General features: G+C 53.4%; 1 protein-coding gene across 1 annotated transcript; it reads right to left on the reverse strand.

The window, feature by feature from the left end:
* Nucleotides 1–355: 355 nt before the first annotated feature.
* On the reverse strand, nucleotides 356–22,309 carry ARPC2 (actin related protein 2/3 complex subunit 2). Its single transcript, XM_064165411.1, has 10 exons — nucleotides 22,125–22,309; nucleotides 11,148–11,182; nucleotides 10,093–10,205; nucleotides 7,450–7,495; nucleotides 6,694–6,880; nucleotides 6,176–6,269; nucleotides 3,885–4,011; nucleotides 2,573–2,673; nucleotides 2,002–2,102; nucleotides 356–810 (listed from the first exon to the last, which is right to left on the reverse strand). The coding sequence occupies exons 1-10, from the start codon at nucleotides 22,196–22,198 to the stop codon at nucleotides 786–788; spliced, it is 903 nt and encodes a 300-aa protein (XP_064021481.1). The 5' UTR covers nucleotides 22,199–22,309; the 3' UTR covers nucleotides 356–785.
* Between the last annotated feature and the right edge of the window lie 555 nt (nucleotides 22,310–22,864).

The raw sequence follows: 22,864 nt of genomic DNA on the forward strand, positions 1-22,864 counted from the left end.
CCTGGCTTGAGGAGCAATGACAGATAAGTTTTATGCTGGTCTGGGTAGAAGCAGAGATTCCCCATCTTGGCTCTCCGTCTTCGGGGGAATGAGCGGAGCAGGGCAGCAGGTAAAGGAGCAGATTGGAAGTTGAGAGTAGGAGAAACCTGCTTTGTGCAGTCCAGGAGTTTTCCTACCACAGCAGGGCAGTCTCTCCTGGACCTAGGCACAGCCTTTCCCACCCCAGCCCTACTTCAGCCCCCAAGCCCCAGATCCCCAGATTTCATTTTCTCCAGGATACAGTAAGTGTCCCCTTTGCACCTGCGACTGCCAGAGCAAGGCCACATGCATTGTCAAGCCAAAGCCTCACAGCCCCTTAAGATAGAAAGATCTCCTTTATTAATGAACCCCAACAGTATTTCTTCAAGATACAGGAGTTTTGAACTCAAATGCTCAGAAGAAAACAAGTTAATATTGCATTATTCTCCTAAGAAATACTGCAACTTCTTTCCGGTAACATATTGCAAAGCGAAAACAGCTTGAAAAGAGAACAAAAAACATTAAAAAAAAAAACAGAAGGAAAAAAAAAGAAATGAAGTCAATCAAAGTGGAGTTAAGGTTTTGTTTCTTGGGACGATGGAGTCCTGGCAAGCACAGCTCGTTTCTGCAGATTTACTGTCGTACAAACAGACCCCCGATTGCTTGAATTCCTTATGAGCCCACAGAGGTGCGACATGAAAGGCTACGATTATCAGGTAGCAGTGCCCCGACCTTTGTCCTCCTCGGCGTTCTCCCAGCGCCGGGCGTTAGCGGCTTGTGAACGTCTTCCCCCTGCAAGGATGCAGAAAGAGGTCAGGCCGGTTCCCGCCGCCGGCGCGGCTCTCGGTGGGGCACATGCAGGCAGGCGCCGCTTCAGAGCTTGCACAACTGCGTCCTGGGGCTGGGGGGCGGGGGGGGGGGGGGCTTTTACCGAGGAAACAATCCTGGTGCCCCCCCCCCAGCAGAATACAAAGGAGATGTAGGAGAAGGACACCAAGGGGTTGTAGAATCGGTGTAGGGTAAAGGACCTGAGGGAAACACTTTCACAGGCCTGCTCTCTTCCACCCACTTGGCTCTGGGTTGCTTTATTCACAAGGCAGAGCAAACCAGCCAGCCTGGTGGCCTGGGAGTGGCTCCTGGCCCAAGCCATCTGCTGGCCATGGGCAGCTGGGATCCAGGGAACTGCAGATGCACCAGGCAGCAGCAGGAACCTGACCCAGCACCCACAAACTCCTGAGAAGGATGTGACCACTGTCGTTCATGAGCTGGAGTTGCCACCAGGGCAGACCAGGCAGCTTTAAGACAGCAGGGGAAAAGCCCCACAAACACCAAGGTGTGTTGGAGAACAGCAGAGATGGCAGAGCCATGTACAGGCCTCTTAGAATCAGTCAGGGTTGAAAAGGGACCACAAGGATCAGCCATTTCCAACCCCCCTGCCATGCCCAGGGACACCCTACCCTAGAGCAGGCTGCACACAGCCTCAGCCAGCCTGGCCTCAAACACCTCCAGCCATGGGGCCTCAGCCACCTCCCTGGGCAACCCATTCCAGCCTCTCACCACTCTCCTGCTCAACAACTTCCTCCCCACCTCCAGCTTTGCTCCATTCCCCCCACTCCTGTCACTCCCTGAGAGCCTAACAAAGTCCCTCCCCAGCTCTTTCAGATACTCGAGGGCTGCAAGAAGGTCTTGCAAAAGATCTGTGGCATGTGGCTCGCCACAGACCCGGGTCCTACAAAGGCCACACAGGACAGAAGGTGAGTGTAGTGAAGGGAGCACAGTGGTCCTGGGAGGCCAACGTACCCTGCTCCCCTCTCTTGCTTCAAGGCACCCAGACAAGCACTTCACTATGGAACCTTTGCCAGCACTTCAGGCCCTGGGCACATCACAGCCAGAGTAAGCCAGTCCTCCTCAGGCTGGACTATGCCGAGCTGGGAGGAAGCAGCTGGTGGCTGGCAGAGGAGCTGGCTCTGCTCTGCTACTCACGTGATTGTTTTCATCTCCTTCTTCTCGGCGTCGGGCCGGGCACGGTTCAGCACCTTCAGGAAGTCAGAGGTTTTCGCCCGCATACGCGTGTGGATGTAGGCCTGCGGTTCAGTGGGACAGAGCAGGGACACTCAGGATCCTGTCTCCCTTCAGGACACAGGCCTGCAGCCTGGGATCTTCCTGCCCCGTACTGGGAAAACGCCTGGCTCTGCGCAGCCGCGCGGCACTGAAGGGGGCTCAGGAGGCACCAGTGGAAACTGCTGCCTAAGCTCCTGTCCGAGCCAGGTCTCTGAACAATGACCCTGATGGCTCCTCCCAGAAAGGAAACCAGATCCATAAGGAAAAAAACAAACAAAAGATCAAACCTCACTGCTAGGATGGGAAGCAAAAAGTCACTGCCTGCATCAGAGAGCAGGGAGAAGGTGGTGATGCTCTTGCCACACCTGGAAAGGGCAATGCCAGGCCCTAATGAAATGTCAGGGGGCACTGCTGCCCCATGCTCTTCTCCTGCAGCACCCAAGCTAGATGGGCCAAAGCTACTCTGTGTCTCCCAGCCCTGTCCCCTCCGTACCTTCGAGCACTTGATGTGATAGTGCAGGTAGTCCCGGAATGTGTGGATCAGGTTTATGGTGTTGTCTCTGGCAGCAGCGTTGGTGTGACGAGGGAACAGCACTGAAAGAAGGTGACACAAGTGGTGAGTGCCTCCCAGCAGCTGTGATTTGAACTGCTGGGCTCTGCAGCATTTTGCCACATCTGCAGCAGCAGCCTAGACACAACTGTGCACTCTGGAGGACACAGGTGAGGTCGAGTGCCCAGCAGTGGTGACACTGTAGGAAACTGCATGATGGTCCTTCACTCTTGGGAGAAGCAAACAGGAGAGAGCTGGAAGGGGGGCAGTCAGGCTGCTCAGCTGATTTCAGGATCCAGTCTGCCCTGGGATCTTGAAAACAGTTGTGGATCCCTGCCTGGCATCTTCCCAGTCCAATGACAGCCAGATGTGGCCACTGCAGAGGCCTGGTGGCTCGTTCTTTCCACAGGCTGGCACTACGCTTTAGTGTCCGAGATCCAAAGGCTGAGAGACTTTTTAGTCTGGGTGATGATCTCACTTGAGACTGTCAGATAAGGGGGAAATTTTGTCTGACAAGATCAAAGCCTTGCTCACTGTCCCAGGCCTGCTACCATTAGATGGCCCCTCCTGTAGCTGGGCAAGCTACCCTAACCTCAAGCCTCTGAGCTGTAGGAACGCTGGCCTGAGACACCTTAGTGGCACATCTAACCGTGGCTCCCTGCTGCTCTATAAGAGACCCTTCCCTCTGAACAAGGCAGGGCTTAGACTCTTCAGCTCAGCCCTCAGCACTGCTGCCCTGGAGGAAGCTGTGGCTGCTGGCCAGTACCTCTGCAAGCACGGGAAAGTGGTTCATCAGAGATGGAAGTGTTTGGGCCAGAGCAAAGAGGCAGAGCTGGAGAAGCAGAGCCCACCACCCTGCTCCTGCCATTGCCTCAGCTGATCGAGCTCTGCACAGGTGCCTGCAGCTGGACAAGCTACAAATACAGTCACGTGAAATGCCCCTCAAGAAACCCCCAGCTTGCAGAGTATTACAGCAATGCTTCCCTTGCCCTCAAATGCTGAACTTAGTCTGCAGGCAGACACTGAAAGGCTCTCTGTCTGCTTCCACACCTTGCCCACAGCAGAGCTGTGGTGACCTGATACCGAAAGGGACACACCTTAAGGGGCAGAGCACACAGAATGCAGCTCCAGAGCCCCTTCAGCCTTAAGTGACCCACTGAAACACTGAGAGAAGGCAAACTGCTTTTTGGTTTACATTCATCAGCAGGAACCACTTCTTCCCAGGCGTCCTCAGGCCTCACAGCTGCCTGCTTACCAAAGGTGATGTAGCCAATGTTGTCACCAACGGCCGCGTCTGTGTCTTTCAGCTCCAAGGGCGGCTCCCTGTGGCTGAAGAGCACCTGTGGGGCTGTGTGACTGGCCCGGCGACCCTCCTTGAACTCCTGAATAAGACAAAGTGAAGGTGAACCCCAGTGGAATACTGCCAACACCACAAGGGGAAAGCACATGGGGTTCCCCACTCTCACACAGCAACTCAGCAGGACTCCCAGCCTTCTCTGACGGGGGCCGAGTCAATTAGGCCAAACCTCTGGAAAACAATCCTTTTTCCCAGCAAAACCACACCCAAAGACATGGCTGCCCGAGGTTACACAGAGCCCCAGAGCAGCTCATCTGGAGCAGCTTTCAGCAGCACACCTTCTGCTGTGGGTGTTTTGTGGGAAGGACACCTCGGCTTGAGCAAGCACATGGGGCAGCGTAGCTCCTGACAGAGAGCAAACACTATCCATGCTTCCAGGGAGTGTGGGCAGTGCTCATCACCCCAGAGGAAAGGAAATTCTCAGAGGGGGCTCTGATTACACCTAGCTTGAGAAAGCATCTCCCACCAAGAGACTCTGCCTAGGCATTAAGAGGCATCCGTGGGGTTTGAAGCTTGTGCACAAAGCCTGCTACTCCTAAGACTTCTCTGCACCTTGAAAGGACATCACCAGGCAGGGAGATCCCTTCTGCCAGGGAACCCCTCTGACAGCAGCACAACCCACACATCACAGGAAATGAACTGGGTCAGCACTTCAGCAACTACAGACCTGTCCCTGTGTGGGACTGGGAGAGTCTAGATGCCATTCTCCTGCCCCAAGGTAGGGCAGCCTTCCCCATGCCTCACTGAGCCCTAGTTCCACTCTCACATCATCAGCCCCCCTCAGCTGCTCCTTCATGCTGAGCACAGCTCACCCTGGGAAGGGCAGGAGGATCCATGCTCGTTTGAGAGAACCAAGTAGCTCACCAAGGTTTCCTTCAGGAAATGATTAGCCTGCATTTTGGCCTGCTTGTGCCAGAGGCTGAAATGGTTCACACAGCTTCAATGGTTAGCTAATGGTCAGATTTGCTCCATGAGAGCCCAGATGAGCAGCCACCATGCCTGACTGGGCTGTTGTGCAAGAGGAATAGCTCGAGGGAAGGAGCCAGTGTGACTCAATGGAAATTCCTGTGGCTGGGCAGGAGCACGGCTTGCTGTTGTAAAACCCAAGCAGTTGGGACACTGAGACTCTGGGACAGCCACTGCCTCGAAGCCCTGCCACCTCCCTGGGAGCCTCACAGACCTGGGTTTGTTCACCTCACATCAACCTTCCTGTTTTAAAAGCTGAATTCCAGGCTTGAGGATATGCTGGTAGGGAAAAGCTCAAAGCCAGAGCAGATGCCCTGCCTGCAGGTAAAGAACAGAGAGCAGAACTACAAGCTATGATTGGTATCACCAGACTCTGTTCCAGTGACCCCCAGGACAGGTAAACTGGTATCCAGTAAAATAGGCCAGTAGCTTGCTGTTCACAAGCCTGTCAGCAGCATGGCCTGAGCAGATGGGGTGAAGGTCCTCTGGCCTTGGGACACCCTGCAGGGCTGTACTCCACAGCCATGCTTGCTCAGGAGGCTCCCCAGGTGCTTCAGCAGACACAAGGTGGGAGCTAGGTGGGCCTGTGACAGGGATGAACAGTTACCAGCATGCAGGGAGCCTTCTCAGCTGCAGGCCAATGTCTCAGTCTCCACAAGCTGTACGTAGTGCCTAACACGAGTGCCTCCTGTGGGCCTCGGAAGGCTTCTCAGCTAACAGCCATGCAAATGGTAGTCAAGTCCAGAAGTACTTGGCAAGCCCACAGACTAAGCAAATTCATAGCTCTGCAAAGCTCCAATTTGAGAGCCCACTGAGGCATGTGAGAGCAGCCACACAGAGCTGCAGAGTCTCTCTGCAGCATTTGAGCATTAGCAGGAACAAGCTTTGTGGTACAGACAAATCCTTGGCAGCATCCCGGGCACGGCACAATATTGCCTCACCCCTTCTGCCTCTACAGCCTCCCCACCATGCTCAGCTCCTCAGGCAGCTGCACTACAGGGCCTCGAGGTAGAAGTATTCACCACAGTGTTTCTCATCTGTAACACATCATGTGTTTGATTGACCACATGAGCAAGATCACCAACGAAAGATGCCAAGGCAGGAGCCTGGATGAGACAGCTCAGCGCCTGTGCCTCGGAAGCTCCCCTCAGCCCAACGTCTGCCTGTTTGGCAACACTGCCTGAAGCAAGAAGGCAGCTGACTGGATAGCTCAGCCTCCCTACCTGCATGAACACCTTCCCGATCACCACGTCGTCATCGTCTTTAAACACCGTGCTGAACACAACCGTCACACGGTCCTTCTTCGCCTCCACGTACCTGCGGGCGGCGAGAGAGGAGAGCCCAGCTGTCAACACAGGCTGAGAGGTACAAGTGGATGAGGAAGCAACCACGTGGCAAGGTCAAGTAGATTCAACAGCCACTCACAGGCCTGGCTGCTGAACGGTTCTCCTCCCTCCAGACAGTCAGAGAGAGCAAAACATTTCTGCTGGGAGTGGCCAGTTCCTCCTGCATGCAGCCACAAGTGCTGCCACTAACAGAGACTCTTGTGTAACATCTCTGCAGCCCGAGGGATGAGCAATACCCTCGCTGGTACTTCTGACAGCAGAGGACAGGCCCTTATTAGTTCCTGTGCCAAGTACTGGGCAGCAGGATTTCCTGACTTCCCACCATAGCCTAGAGCTGTGAGCAGGAGCAGAGAGTGTGTTACACACTGACTCCCCTGCTTGGTTTGAGCACTTACATTGTCTCATCATCCCTGTAGTGGATGACAGCTCTTTTTTCCCCCTCTTTGCCCTCTTCCTGGAATTTGAAATACTTCTCAAAGACCGAGGCGAAGCAGTTGCGCTTCAACATGCCAGCTTGGTGCACGATGGCATCCTTGTCTGCAGGGAGGTTTTCCAGGTCATAGAGCAAGGAGACATTGTAACCTGGGGAGAGGTAGACACAAACCTCAATAAGTTATGCAGGGCCCTAATGAAGACAGAGTCAACTTCTAGAAAGAGACACCTACAGCCCCACTACCTTTGCTTAAGCCCTCCCAGCAGCCCGAGGGCGAGTGCTTCCCGCTCTAAGTGCTGCCAGAAGCCATGCCTGAACTCTGGGTGTGCCCATGGCAACGTTCCTGGGGCTCCTTCCCATGCTCCCAGTCGCACATGCTGCCTGAGCTGCCCCCAAGTTTTGGCAGTGAGTAGGAAGAGATGCTGTCACAGGTAACCATGGTGTTCCTGTGTTTCACAAAGCATCTTAGAGAAGAACAAAGACCCCAGCCACAAGGAACAGAAGCCTCCTGGAGGATGGCTGCATCAAGCTAAGTTATTTCAGCCCTAAGGTACCCGAGCCACCTTTGTACAGTGGCTCAGGTACATCAACATACAGAAAGCCCCAGATATGGGGCTCTCGAAGGCTCAGCAAGCCTTCATCTGGCCATTTCTGAGGTGATCTAAACGACTTTGGAGCTGCATTCACAGGTACAGAGTCAATGTTATTGCAGCATTACCTGATTCAGGATTTACCAAGTAGTTTCCATAGACTTTCTTCAAGACCTAGGAAAGAAACCAAACATTGAGAGCACAGCCTGTCAGAGTTGCTTCCTCCTGTACAGCCCAGGCTACCTCTGGTCTCCCTTCAAAGAGGTCATTAGAGCATCTGACTCCCATGGTCTTAAGCGAAGAGTTAGAGCTCCCTGAACTACACTGACAGGGGACATGCAGCAAGACAGGACTCAGAACTGGAACTTCTTAAAGTTCTTGCTAGTTTTCAACTTGCATGGGGAAGAAAACCCCTTCCACACACCCCATGGTTCCAAAGAGGCACTGTCAGCAACAGATCTGAGAGTACAACCCTTTCCCCATCCAAAGGCAGATGCAAAGTGTGCCCTGTCCCTCCTCCCTGCAGGAAGGCCAGTTCAGAGCAGGGGTCAGGCACAGTGTGGCTGGGCAACTGCTTGCCCTGTCTCAGCCTATGGCACAGGACAGATGGGGTTGGAGGGGAGACTGCCAGGTAGTTTGGATGCTTCCCAGAAGCAAAGCCGCCTACAGCACAGCCAAAGTCTTTCTTGAAACATAACCACTGCTGAATTGTACATCAATGGCAATTTTCAAACAGCTCTGTGTCAACGAGGGGGCTGGGAACAGGAGGTGTTTTACAGAGGGGAACACAACAACGTGGTGGCAGAACTGGCCCTCCCGGGATGACACCCACTGTCATGCAGAGAGGATGCGGGGGCTTTCTGCATGGTGAAACCTCTCTGGAGAAAGCCTGCCTGCCTGCAGTGGCCCAGGGAGAGGCTCTGCCTCAGCAAGAACCCCACTCTGCACTCCTCACAGTGGGCTCCATCACCTCCAGGGAAGCACAAAAAGCAACAGTTTGCTAAATGGTGATGTGAGATGTTACTTCTGTTTAGTCAGCACTCTCAAGGCAGGCCTGCAGAGATCCCATTTTCCTCTAACACCCTGGGAAGCTGCCTTCTGCCACCACTGTGGGGGCAGCTGGTGCACAGTGGTGTCAGCCACTCACCCACGCTGGTTCCTATACCAGTCCTTGCTAAATGTGAAGAAAGGGCTTCACCATTTGGGCTGCTTGGCCCTCATTTACCAGCAGCAGTACCTTCAGCAGCAGGCAGTGCTGCTCCTAGAAAGCTCTGCCTACAGGAACCATGGAAGCAGGACACCCAGCCATATTTGCAGCTTTATTCTGACTGCAGCTTGCAGGAACTCACCCTGGATTCAAATCACCTGTCTTTTGCCAGACTCACGGTAAGCTCATGGAGCAGTTTCCTTGTCTTCCCCCAAGGACAGACACACAGAGGCAAAAATCCTGCTGCAGAGCCTTGGGTGAACCCTGTTTGCTGCCATGTTGAGATTTGAAAACTGACTCAGGAACTGAGTCACACTTCCTGCCTCACCACCCAACCACAGCTCAGAGAGGCTCCTTCTTTCTACCATAAATGGCCCTCCACAGCCCCAGCCCATTCAACAGAAACCAAAGCTGCTACTTCACACAGCAGCAGTGAACCAGCATGAAGATCAAGGGCTGCACATACAGCAGGAGCCCATCACTCACTCTCAAGTGTGGTTAGAGGCAGAAGAGCAGTGCCATGGGACTCTGGATTTTGTCCCTTTGTTCATGGGCTCAGCACATCAGTCAGGGAAGCTACTTCTATATGGTCACACTCACTTGGACTTTCTAAATGAGTGGTGCCTTCTGGCTTTCAGGCTGTAAGGTCACATAAAGTGATTTCTTATTCAAAAGTGAGTGTGAACACACTTTGCTCTTGCCTTCTAGCAAAGTGGGACTCCTGGCTGGCACAGGACTGCTCCCCTGACCAGCACTGAGAACCTCAGCAAAGATGCAGAGTTAGATGTTAGATCCATAGAATCATAGAATCAGGCAGGTTGGAAGAGAGCTCCAAGCTCAGCCAGCCCAACCTAGCACCCAGCCCTGCCCAGTCAACCAGACCATGGCACTAAGTGCCCCAGCCAGCCTTGGCTTCAACACCTCCAGGCACAGTGACTCCACCACCTCCCTGGGCAGCCCATTCCAATGCCAATCACTCTCTCTGCCAACAACTTCCTCCTAACATCCAGACCAGACCTCCCCTGGCACAGCTTGAGACTGTCCCCTTGTTCTGCTGCTGGGTGCCTGGCAGCAGAGCCCAACCCCACCTGGCTACAGCCTCCCTGCAGGCAGCTGCAGACAGCAATGAGCTCTGCCCTGAGCCTCCTCTGCTGCAGGCTGCACACCCCCAGCTCCCTCAGCCTCTCCTCACAGGGCTCTGCTCCAGGCCCCTCCCCAGCCTTGCTGCCCTTCTCTCAACACCTTCCAGCACCTCAACATCTCTCTTGAATTGTGGAGCCCAGAACTGGACACGGCACTCAAGGTGTGGCCTGAGCAGTGCTGAGCACAGGGGCAGAAGAACCTCCCTTGTCCTGCTGCCCACACTGCTCCTGAGCCAGCCCAGGATGCCATTGGCTCTGCTGCCCACCTGGGCACTGCTGCCTCATCTTAAGCTACTATCTACTAGCACCCTCAGGTCCCTTTCTTCCTGGCTGCTCTCCAGCCACTCTGTCCCCAGCCTGTAGTGACATTGCCCATGCTAAGACAGTATGTGTAGGCTCAAGGCCCAGAGATGCTCACTCACCTCATCAGCACCGTGTTCCTGGAGTTCCTTGTAGAATTTCAGAGAAATACTGACCATCACTTTTGTCTTGTCTCCATTGGGGTTTGAGATATGGTAAAGGACTCCATCGAAGTCTGTGAAGCAAGAGAAATGTAAGGAAACAAGAACCAGTTCCTATTTCCTGCATATTCTAGGAACTGCATAAAGCAACACTGTTCCCCCCTGCTCCAGCCCTCACACATACACTACGAGAGAGAATGTGCAACTAAGGAAAGTGGCAATGTCACATGGGGAGACCTGTTAACATTTAAAGGGCAGGATCAGTTCTGACACCTGTCCATCACAAAGTTTTAGTCTAGCACCATTTAGCACCCCTGGGCAATCGGTGTTCATCACACGAGGACACAAACACACAGAGACACCAGCCTTCTGGATTGCCAGCACAGAAAGTGACTGATGTGCCTACTGGGCCAGAGCTGTGGCCCTCAGGAGAAAACTTCTCTGCCATCAAAGACAGCTGAGACACTGTCTGCTGAGACAGCTTCCACTTCACTGCAGAAGGGGCAGGGAAAGGCAACCCTCCAGCAAGCTCCACTTCCCTGTGTAGCGCTTCAGCTTACACAGATTCTTAATAACAGAAGCAAAAAAAAATCAGTTGCTGAATGAACACTTGAACTTCCCAGGCACTTCTCACCCTGGAGAGCAAACTTCAGGCAATTAATTCATTTTGCCTGTCACCCTGAGCCAGCTTTCTAACAACCCAGAGCAGATGGTGCTAAAGACCTAATAACAAGTAGCACTGACAACAGGACTGGAGAACAGGAAAGGTAAAAGAGCTATGTAGCACAGATGGTCCAAACAAAGCACTGCCACCACCGATCTCAGTGCTGCAGGTGAAGTCCCAGGGAAGGTGGATCGACAGAGAAAACAGCTCGAGGGACGCTGCAGAGCACCCACACCATCTGCCCGTGTGACTCTCCCTGCCACCTAGTGACACCAGCTGAATCTGGGCACACCAGGCACACACACAGGCAGACTACTTCAACCAGCCCGTTTTTAGCAGGTGTGGAGCTTACCTGCAAATGTTACTTCTACTGCCTCTGGTTTATTTCTGAAAAACAAACAAACAGACAGTTAAATAAATGGGAGCCCAAAGCTCTGCAGGAAAGAGGATTCATTTCCAATGCCTTATTTCTCACAAGCAGCTCTACCTGAAACGCCTCCAATCTCCTGCTGTTCAACTTGCAGACAGCCTTCCACAAGAGATCTTTAAACCTCTTCCCATTCCAGTTTTACCCCAGATGATAAAAATAGCTCTTGGAGCTGACAGAGATCGTCATTATTTGTAGCTTATTAACACATTTAAGATCACAGATTTCCAATTAGAAATGTCCAAGGAAGCTACTTGTCACTAAAGAGCTTGTGTTAACAAGCACCATGACCATAGGGAACAGCCTCACTCCTGGCTTGCATGATGTGGTAAAACTCAAGATGGGCAATGCAGGGAGACAAAGGCATCGATCCCAGACCATGCACTGGGTCAACAACATTGTGCTCCAGCGGGAAGAGAGTTATTTGCCCCCATCCAGAAATCCTGAGTGGAAATGATGTTGCTGCTTCTTGAAAGTTATTAGCTGTGAAATACAACAGCTCTTTTTGTGAGGAGGATGGAGAGCCTCCTGCTGAACATAAAATCCACACACTTAAAAGCAGCAGTGCCAGTGCACTCAAGCAGGACCTTCAGACTGAGAGCTGTGTCAGCTACCTGCCACCTTCTCTTGCTCTCATCTTTGCCTCCCAGCAGGGCCAGAGATGGAGGCTCACAGGGCATCCCTGGCTGCGTATTCAACTCAGGCTCCTGGAAAGAGGAGCAACTACCCAAGCCCCATGCAAGCCACTTCTGCTTACTGAGGACTATTCAGAGCGTACACAGAAAAGAACGGCAGCAATCCCCCTCAGCCGGTTGGTGCAGATGTGCTCCTCTTTTAGAGCAGCACACTCAGACTTGGCAATCAGCTTGGATGCAGTATAATGCTTTTATAAAAAAAGAAACCTATGTAGGAAGCTTTAAAGATAGCAGAGCCAGGCACACGAGAGCTAGGAACATTAAACCCTGCTTCTGTCTTCTCACAGTTACGCTGTTCCATCCCACTCCCCACACACACGCAGCCGATGCCTCCAGGAGCCCCAGCTCCCAGCTCAGCCTCCAAACACAGCATCTCCCTCCGAGCAGGAGTAATGCAGGGAAGCAAACGACAGCCAGCAGGCAAGCAAGCAAGCACTGAAGCGGTTTGCTGAGGAAAGGCGATTCCCTGCTTGCCTACCCAGTACCTCAGGTGACTGCAGTAAGGCTGCACTCCATGCAAGGCCACGTACCAGAAGTCAGCTAATGGCTCTGCACAAGAGCCTTTGTTCTGCACACAAAAGCGTAGGGCCGGCACGGCCCCGGTTTTGAACCCCTCACCACCCAGGCACAAGCTTTTAGAGCAGTGGTTTGTGTGAAGGCTGATTTCCCACGCGGCTCGGCTCTTGTACCTGGGGATGGTGAGGAGAGCAGATGCTTAAGAGACAAGCAGGTGACTAGGCAGAACTTGGGGCGCTGAACATTCAGCTGCCTCCCAGCACAGCCTCAGTGCAGCGAGTGCTCGTGTAAGCTGCATACAGAGCAGCCTGCCATCCACCGCAGGGTGGGCTTCCTGCCTCGGCCAGCACACGCCTACGGAGCACAGACCTGGGCCGGCACAGGGGACAGAGAAGGGTATCAGAGATATGACTGGGAGCAAAGTCAGCTCTCTAACTCCTTCCCAGCTCAGCAGCCTTACAACCATCAAGTTTTCAGTACTTTTTGTTTCTCTGTCTTACCTCACTGCCGCTATGCTGGCTACTTAGAATACTCAACACGAGGGAACAGTCCTCTCTTGCTCCTTCATCGAGAAGGTCCCAGGCAGAAAGCAGAGGAGCTCTCACCTCCAGCCTCACAAACGTCATTACTTGCCCTCGACCTTCCACCAGCCTCATCCTCTGCCAACAGCAGTAGCAGTGGGGATGTGCCAAGCGCTGGTGCGGGCAGGGGATGCGCAGCAGGCCTCAGATGGGGGCTGCCTACCAGTTGCCACCAGGTTACTGCTGTGAGCCCGGAGAGCTCAGCCTGCTCTAGTGTGCACCGGAGTCCTGCCTCCGTGGCGAGACCCATCCACAGCCGTGGTGGGAAGAGCTAGTTCAGCACCTCGGCACACAGTGACCGCAAAACCCAGGCACTCCTTCGGTGCTTCACTTTGAAGTGGAGCTCTGGGCAGCTGGGAGGTGGCTTGGGGTTCACTTCCACCCCAATTCAAAGTCTCTGAGCAGCAGACTAAGCCTGGCTATGCTCAGAGGATTTCAGATGGTACATCTGCTCCTGAGACAGAGAGCTCCTGGGAACTCTGCATGCTCCTTACCACCAATGTTACCTGACCCATAGCCTCCTCCAGCAACCTTCCCTGTTTGTTACCCTCAGCATCAAAGGGATGACAAACCCAGCTCATACTAGGACTAACTGAAATGGCTTCTCTCTGCACTGACCACCAAATCCAGACCAGACCTTTCTGCAAAACTCCACCTGAACTCAGATGTTAAAATGGCAGCTGTTCCAAGCAGCATCAGCAGTCCAGTTTCTGGGAACACTTAACCAGGTTTGAAGTCAAATCCACACCAAACCCCACCAGACCTCTGCAATAAAAGGCCCTGAAAGGTTTTATGTCTTCTTGCCTGCATTCCTCCTCATCTCCAAGTAGCTCCTATGCTCCTTCTCTCAAACACAGACCCAGCTCCAAACTGTATTTTTCACCTCAGCAGAACATGCACAAAGAGCTACAGCAGCCATGGAGAGCTGCCAGCGACCACTTAGGAGCAACAGCAAATCTTTTTTTTGGACAGCATTTCCTCAGTTTTGACTTGGACAACTTCCAAACTTCCCCACTGCATCCTCAGGCCACAGAGACTCTTAGCCATATAGAATCATGGAATCAATCAGGTTGGAAGAGACCTCCAAGCTCGGCCAGTCAAATCTAAAACCCAGACCTATCCAGTCAAATAGACCATGGCACTAAGTACCTTACCCAGTCTTTGCTTCAATACCTGCAGAGACAGTGACTCCACCACCTCCCTGGGCAGCCCATTCCAATGCCAATCACTCTCTCTGACAACAACTTCTTCCTAACATCCAGACCAGACCTCCTCTGGCACAACTTGAGGCCATGTCCCCTTGTTCTGTTGCTGGCTGCTTGGCAGCAGAGCCCAACCCCACCTGGTAACAGCCTCCCTTCAGGGAGCTGCAGACAGCAATGAGCTCTGCCCTGAGCCTCCTCTGCTGCAGGCTGCACACCCCCAGCTCCCTCAGCCTCTCCTCACAGGGCTCTGCTCCAGGCCCCTCACCAGCCTTGCTGCCCTTCTCTCAACACCTTCCAGCACCTCAACATCTCTCTTGAATTGTGGAGCCCAGAACTGGACACGGCACTCAAGGTGTGGCCTGAGCAGTGCTGAGCACAGGGGCAGAATAATCTCCCTTGTCCTGCTGCCCACACTGCTCCTGAGCCAGGCCAGGGTGCCATTTGTTACAACAAATTCAAGAACAGAAAAATAAAGCCTGCAATTACACAGAGTCCTCATAATCTGTATTAAACAGACCCAAATGCAAACTTGGCTGACAACCGTATTGAAGCATCTCCCACAGAACAATTACGACCTGTACCCAGTAAAGGAGGCTGGCAATCACTTTAAAAGCTGCAGGCATACAGATATTCTAATCTCTTGCCCCAGAGGAGAAGGGGGGTGAAAAAAGAAGGGGTTATTTCAAAGGTTAAATCTCTGAGCAGAGCCTTTGCATCACTTGAGTTGACACATAGTTTGGAGAGAGCGAGCCAGATTCAGTGACAGACTGCAGGCTCTTGCTACAAAAAGGTCACCCCAAAAAAAAAAATTTATGAGCAATGTCTAAAATTATCTGAACAGTTCCTTCACTCCTGGGCCCTGCTCAGCTAACAAAAGCTGTGGGAGAGGATGAAATGGCAGAGCTGCTGTAGCTCTGGCAGCACACCCACCGCAGACGCCAGCGGGAGTGCTCCCTAAGGCGGCTGATGCCGAGCAGCATAAGACAGCCCCTAGGTGTTGTCACCTTTCCTCTCAGTTAGGTGACCTCTCTGTGCCTGAGCTCTTGTGTCACCCTGGACCTGGCAGGAAGGCATTAGGATTGCCGGTGGATAAAGCACAGGCTGGTTCCACAGCTTACAGGTATGGGGAGGTCTGCTTCCAGTCAAGTCTTTGCTCCGCATGTCTCTGTTCCAGTTGCAGGCAGGTAGCCCAGAGGTCCTTGCTGGAGTACTCCAGTGCTGTGGCAGGTCTCTGGGGAAAAGCCTCATTTTGTGCACACCATTTGCTTGGTTTCTTTACTATGGCAACTGATAGTCACTCTTCTCTGGTGTCAAGCATGGGTGGCTGCAGCAAGAACAATTTTCAGAGGACAATATGAAGCTGGTTTCTCTTGGGAACGTGAGACAAAACCTGAGGCCGAACCAATGACAAAACAACCTGTAGAAGCCTAACACTTTGCAGACCTGGGCTGTTCCCTGCACTGCTGCTCAAGAACAGAGCACTACTTGGGTCCAGACCAAGGTGGTTTGTGATCCACCATTAATGCAAGGCACCTTCCCTCATGGATGAAGCAAGATGTGCTGTTGAGTGTAGCTCCTGGGCTGCCACAACTACGCCATATTCTGTCAACCTGGACAGCCAAGGTTTACCACTAGTGCCACCCATACTGTGCTGAACCCAAGGGCAGTGGCACCAGACAAGCACTCCTGTTCAGGGAGAGATGTGAAGCTCCAGCCCAGGCTCAGAAGGAGGGAGATCCAATCCGTGTTCCTCAGTTGCACCACGGTGAGCAACCTTTGCACAATGAATGGGATAAAGAAACTAGGCTAAAAATACCCTGTTTTGCTTGTTTAATTTTAACCTAGGTCACTTCCCCAACCCTGTTTCCCCTGAAGCCACAAAAATGCTTGTGTCAGCAAGAAGGGTGGGGTGGCAGAGGAGCACCTCTCTTTTTGGTGGGGCTGCTGAGTTCTCCTAAAGCACCAGAGCCATGGACTGCTACAGCCACTCCCGCTGGGAGTTTCTGGGTGGTGCCATGCAGAACTCAAGACTCTGCTACCATCCCAGCATGCCAAACAGCCTCCAATCCATCATATTTGAAAGGTCCTGGCTGCTGCTGGCTGGAAAAAGGCAAACATAATGCCCAACTTCAAGAGGGGAAAAAAGGATGACCCTGGGAAGCACAGAGCAGTCTCACCTCTGTGCCTGGCAAGATCATGGAGCAGATCCTTCTGAAGGCTCTGCTAAGGCAAATGGAAAACAAGGCAGAGGTGATTGTTGGTAACCAGCAATGGCTGCACCAAGGGCAGAACATGCCTGACAAATGTAGTGGCTTTTTATGATGAAGTCACAACAACAGTGGACAAGGGAAGGGCAACTGACATCATCTACCTGGACCTGAGTAAGGCATTTGGCTCTGTCCCACATGACACCCTGGTCACCAAACTGGAAACACACAGACTGGAAGGGTGGAGCACTGCTGGATAAGGAATTGTCTGGATGGTGGCATGCAGAGAGTGGTGATCCATGGCACAATGTCCACCTGGAGAACAGTGCCAAGTGGCTCCCTCAGGAGTCAGTGCTGGCACCAGTGCTGTGTGACATCTTTGTCAGTGGTATGGACAGAGCAATCAGTGCACCCTCAGCAAGTCTGTAGATAGCACCAAGCTGTGTGGCACAGCTAACTTGCTAGAGGGCAGGGATCTGTCCAGAGGGACCTGGACAGGCTGCAGAGCTGTGCCCAGGCCAAACTCATCACATTCAACAAGGCCAAGTATAAGGTCCTGCACCTGGGTGGGCACAATCCCAAGCACAACTCCAGACTGGGTGGGGAAGGACTGAGAGCAATCCTGAGGAGAAGGCCCTGGGAGTCTAGGGTGAGGAAAAGCTCAACATGAGCCTGCAGTGTGAGTGCAGCCCAGACAGCAACCTTGTGCTGGGCTGCAGCAAGAGCAGTGTGGGCAGCAGGGCAAGGGAGGGGATTCTGCCCCTTGGCTCTGCTCTCCTCAGACCCCACCTGCAGTCCTGAGTGCAGTTCTGGAGCCCTCAACACAAGTAGGAAATGAAACTGTTTGAGCCAGTCCAGAGGAGGCCACCAAGATGCTGAGAGAGCTGCAGCAGCTCTTCTATGAGGGCAAGTTCAGAGAGCTGGGGCTCTGCAGCCTGGAGAGGAGAAGGCTTTGAGGAGAGACCTTGGAGTGGTCTTCCAGTATCTGAAAGGGGCTACAGGAAGGCTGGGGAGGGACTACTGACAAGGTCTGGGAATGACAGGACAAGGGGTAATTAGTTTAAACTGTAAGAGGGGAGATTTAGACTAGATGTTAGGAAGGAGTTCTTTGCAGTGAGGGTGGTGAGACACTGGCACAGGTGACCCAGGGAGGTTGTGGCTGCTCCCTCCCTGCAGGTGTTCAAGGCCAGGTTGGATGAAGCCTTGAGTAACCTGTTCTAGTGGGAGGTGTCCCTGCCTATGACAGGGGGTTGGAACTGGATGATCCCTGAGGTCTCTTCCAACCTAAACCATTCTGTGATTCTATGAAATCATACATTCCCTGTGCTCTTCACAATGAACTCACTCTGCACATCCCACCATGAACAGGAAGTTTCATCCAGGGGCCAGTCTCCCTGTCTGAAAGTCTCAGCTCGGCAGTCGACAAGCACCACAGCAACCGCAGACGGGAAACACCACAGAGCACATGGGTGCAGCTTCAGCCCTGTTCTCCAAGCAGCTCACAGGAGATGCTGCTGCTCCACATCAGAGATGTTCAAGCTTCAGATAATTTCCTATGCAGCTAACAGACACAAAGCCCTGCAGACACCAATGACTTCAGGTTCTCTTCCCTGTGACCCCAGCCAAAGGAAGAGGCACACTGTTCCCCAGCTGTGCCAATTGCTCTTATTTTGCTCAGTGGGTAAACACTAAGCAACAGTTTGAGAGAGATGGTTAATTTACCAGCAATTAAGCTATGTATGGCTGGAAAGCCAAACCCCAGAAACAAAGCCCTCTGGCACGTTCATGGGTGTCAGTTAAACCAAAGCAGGACCAAACTGGGCAGCAGGTCTATTTTGGGAGGCAGTTCCTCACTGTGTGTTAAACATGCTGAATGGATATTCTCCAGACACAGAGACAATAGTCAAAATGCCTCACACTTAAAACTGTTGTTTTTTCTTCTGTCTATGTGGTTAGCAAAGGGAAGCAATGAGAAGGAACAAAATCTTCCAGCTGGTAGAGCTCACTGCACTCACATCCTGTTTCTATCAGAAATAGGAAACCCCAAATGTGACTACAGCTTCTAGGCAACTTCCAAATCTAAATGAGTAAGTCAAAAGCCAATGGACCATTTACACATACAAAAGCTCACAAGCTGCCTCTTTTCAACACACTTTTTTCCAGATCAGGTATTGCTCCACTGCAGTATTTTGATGCTGGAAGGTTACAGCAGCCAGTTCTTAATGTTGAATTATTTCAACGTATTCTGGTAGCTTTAGGGCTTTATGTAAAACTGTGTTTGATTTAAAATGAGAAATGGCAATATTAAATAAATAAAAATTAAAACCAGATGCATTGAAGGCCATTACCTGTCATGGAATCATGGAACCAAGCAGGTTGGAAGAGACCTCTAAGCTCATCCAGCCAAATCTAGCACCCAGACCTATCCAGTCAAATAGACCATGGCACTAAGTGCCCCAGCCAGGCTTGGCTTCAATACCTGCAGGGACAGTGACTCCACCACCTCCCTGGGCAGCCCATTCCAATGCCAATCACTCTCTCTGCCAACAACTTCCTCCTAACATCCAGCCTAGACCTCCCCTGCCACAGCTTGAGGCTGTGTCCCCTTGTTCTGTTGCTGGGTGCCTGGGAGAAGAGCCCAACCCCACCTGGCTACAGCCTCCCTTCAGGTAGACAGCAATGAGCCTCCTCTTCTCCAGGCAACCACCTTGATCTAAATACAAATGTCACAGTTCCCTGGCGGCTCTCCAGGGTGGTGAGATTTTAACAGGTTTTGCCCACAAAAACACAGAATTTGGAATTACCCTAATTAAAGTTAGATGCTGCCAAGCACCAAAGACTGTGTCAAGGGAGGGCTCTTAGACAGTTTAGGTTCTGCCTCCTGTGCTGCACACCTGCCACAGCACCGTCCATGCTAGGAACTCCAGAGACAGCTGATAAAGACTTCAACATATGACAGTAACATTAAGAACAGTTATTAGTGCCAATGTCTAAATGTGACCTCCATCTACACAATACAGTGAAATATAAAGCATCTCTCACCTCATGGTCCAGGAAAGCTTGGCAAGGAGTCTGCTGAATCATTACCACAGCATGGCCATGGGAAGCAGAAGAGAGGGACACAGCCCACACCATAGAACAAATCTTTGGCGTGGGATGTGGAAATAAACCCCAACCTGTCTGACTCCCAGGCTGGCACTGAAACCACCAGGCACACCTGGCTTTGAGACAACCACTGCAGAAAGATCTGTGCACTGCATCTGCCCCACTCCTGGTTTAGAGCAAGTAATGCAACTCCAACTCAGCTCCAGTGTCCAGGCTCGCTCCTCACAGTCACTGAATCCTTCAAGGCCTGGTCCTGACCTGACTGTCCTGTGCCCAGCCCTGAGACACACACTGGGAAAACCACCACAAAATAGTGAAATGCATGAAATCCCCTCCTGTTTCTAGGCTCAGTGTCACGGGAATGACCCCAGAACTGTGGCTGGAGGAAAAGGAAATCCCATGTGAGTAAACACTGCACCATTCCCTAAAAGACTTGAAAACACGAAAGAAAAAATTGCACTTCCTTGCACATCTCAGACCTTTGTCTCCACCCTGTGCTTGCCTGGGCAGGAGAGCCTCAGCACAAGCGCAGCAGAAAATGCAGAAGTAAGTTAACTTCCTCTCCTCCAGCAACACCCTCAAGGCACAAAACTTATCTAGAAACAACATCTAAACAGGTGAACGCCCTGCGGATAAGAGGTAGAAGCAGAGCACCATCAGCTGCACTACGAATAGATCCAGAACAACTGGTACACCATGCAAGCGTGCTGATGCAAAAGTGAGGCTCTGCTGAAGAGCAAAAGAGACACTTCAGGGGCCTTGTGTGGCCAGCTGTGGTCAAGCAGAGTTGGTGTTTGAAGGTGCCTTTAAACCTGCAGACTGCTGTCTCCACATTTACACCAAAGAGGGGACACAGGCACATTCACCTCGTGATGAATGAGCATGTTTCTGACAAACACTATTAACCTTGGTACATGTAACACATTCTAAAGTATGCTGCTGCAACACCACAGCAGTCACTGGAGAACTCTCTCTGCCTGGAGCAAACTTGCTGTACTAAGCAATCAGGCCCGAGAAAAACAAAAAGTCTGTGAGCAGCTTTGTTACCCTGCAAGGTAGTGCAGCCTGTGAGGTTATTATTTGCATTATTATTTATTAAAAAAAAACCATCTCAACCCAAGCAACAAGTCAGCCAAGAGAGGAAAGCAGAGGAAATGGCCTCTGTCAAAGTTGAGAGCTTCACAAGCCGCTAAGAGGAAAAGGCACAGAACAAAGCACCTGCCTGGGGAGTCCCCCTCCGGAGCAGCCTAGGCTGTGCTCTTGCAGACTCCACCCCAGAGACAACACTCAAGGCTCTGTCTCTGTACAAAGGTGCATGGTTATTGATGCCAGCAGATGTGCAGTGAGCCCATGAGTAGCTCGGTTGCAAGTAAAGACGTTTCTAAGAAGGATTCTCTTCCAAGACAAGCTGTGTTTGGCCAAGCACCTTCACAGCCCTAGCACAACACGGGTAGCAAAACAGTCACTGGCTCCCCAGGCACTGAACTGTCCCAGCCAGAGATGCAGGTGCAAACAAGGCCCTGCCCGAACCTACCCACTGTGGTCAAGACACCCACTAGAGGCGGCAGCAGAGCCACAGGTCGGCATCCCTCCTGCTTCCTGCTTCCCCCCTGTCAGGGAGAGCAAGCTGGGCAGGCTGGAATCTCCTCCATGACCCCAGAGGAAAACGCTGAGGCTACAAGTGCACACAGAGGCTTCCTGTTCCTTGGCTGCCCCCAGCCCCATTCTATGCCACTGCTGGCACCATGCTGGGTCCATTCTAACGAAGGTTTCTTTAACCAAAGCAAACATCCTTGCAAATCCAGCTCCCTGTGCTACACTCCTCAACTCGAACTTACTACTTGACTTGCTCCTCTCCTCCAGCTGAGCACCCCTAGTCCCATCTCCATCCCCAGCTTGCCTCCACACTGCAAACGCTAACACCTTCCCTCCTCCTCTCCTAGATCTCCACACTGCCCTAGAACTAACCACCTCATCAAGCTCCACTCCACCCTCCAATTCTGCTTGGCCTGCTTTGCTCCCTCACGCCCCAGGACTTCATTCTGCCCCTGACTTTCACTCTGCCCCAGGCTATGAGCACTGTCCAAACTCAGTTACCCCTACCCAAACCTCCAGCATCAGCCTTCCCTACAGCACTCCGGACTCGCATGCTCCCATTCTGCTCCAGCTCTGCTCTCCTTCCCTATCCTACCTCAATGCCACTCCCCCAGCATTCTCCAGGCCCTATCCTGCCTTGTCACCACCCCTCCCAGTCCAGCCCCATCATTCCCCAGCTCAGCACCTCCACCGCCTGGCGCCCATCCTGCCCTTCAGCCCAACCTCTCCAGTTTCTCGGCCCTCGTCCTGCCTCAGGACTCCCTCTCGTACCGCTGCAGTTCGTCCTCTCCCAGGCCTCCACTCTATACACCGGCGCCACCCACCCCATCATCCACAGGGCTTGGGCGCCTGGCACCGCCCTGCCAACCGACGGTCCCTGTCAGCCGGAGGCCCCCGCCCCTCCCTTAGTCCACGGCCCCGCCACCTCCGTGTCTGTTCCCCTTTCCGTTCCCGCCCCGGTCAGGCCCAGCCCGATCCCCACCCCCGGCGTCCCTACCCCGCGGCCGCGCCCTCGAACTTGAGCGTGAGGGTCTCCTCGATGATGCGGTTGTTGACCTCGAGCAGGATCATGTCGGTGCCGGGGAGGGGAGGGCTCTCAGGGAGCCGAGGCCGGAGGGAGCCGAGCCCGCTGCGCGCACCGGGGACCCGCCCGAGCCTGCGCCGCCGCTTCCGCTTCGCGCCCGCGCGTCACTTCCGGCCGCGGCGGAGCCGAGCGGCAGCGGCGCAAGCGCGGGCCCCGCCCTCCCGGTGACGTCAGGGCCCCCGCCCGCCGGGCCGCGGGGGGCTGGGGTGCGCTGGGGTGCGCTGGGGTGCGCTGGGGTGCGCTGGGTGCGCTGGGATGCGCTGGGGTGTGCTGGGTGCGCTGGGTGCGCTGGGTGCGCTGGGGTGCGCTGGGATGCGCTGGGGTGTGCTGGGTGCGCTGGGTGCGCTGGGTGCGCTGGGGTGCGCTGGGTGCGCTGGGATGCGCTGGGGTGTGCTGGGTGCGCTGGGTGCGCTGGGTGCGCTGGGGTGCGCTGGGGTGCGCTGGGGTGTGCTGGGTGCGCTGGGGTGCGCTGGGGTGCGCTGGGTGCGCTGGGATGCGCTGGGGTGTGCTGGGTGCGCTGGGTGCGCTGGGTGCGCTGGGGTGTGCTGGGTGCGCTGGGTGTGCTGGGGTGCGCTGGGTGCGCTGGGTGCGCTGGGGTGCGCTGGGGTGTGCTGGGTGCGCTGGGGTGTGCTGGGTGCGCTGGGTGCGCTGGG

This window comes from Pogoniulus pusillus, chromosome 2, assembly GCF_015220805.1.
Source record: "Pogoniulus pusillus isolate bPogPus1 chromosome 2, bPogPus1.pri, whole genome shotgun sequence".
NCBI classification, from domain to species: Eukaryota; Metazoa; Chordata; class Aves; order Piciformes; family Lybiidae; genus Pogoniulus; species Pogoniulus pusillus.

Coding starts and splice junctions, on each gene's coding strand:
- ARPC2 (XM_064165411.1), bottom strand. CDS start 22,198: ATGATCCTGCTCGAGGTCAACAACCGCATCATCGAGGAGACCCTCACG. Junction 2,103..2,572: donor ATCACATCAAGTGCTCGAAG/GTACGGAGGGGA, acceptor ACTGAACCGCAG/GCCTACATCCACACGCGTAT. Junction 811..2,001: donor AAGGAGATGAAAACAATCAC/GTGAGTAGCAGA, acceptor GCATCCTTGCAG/GGGGAAGACGTTCACAAGCC.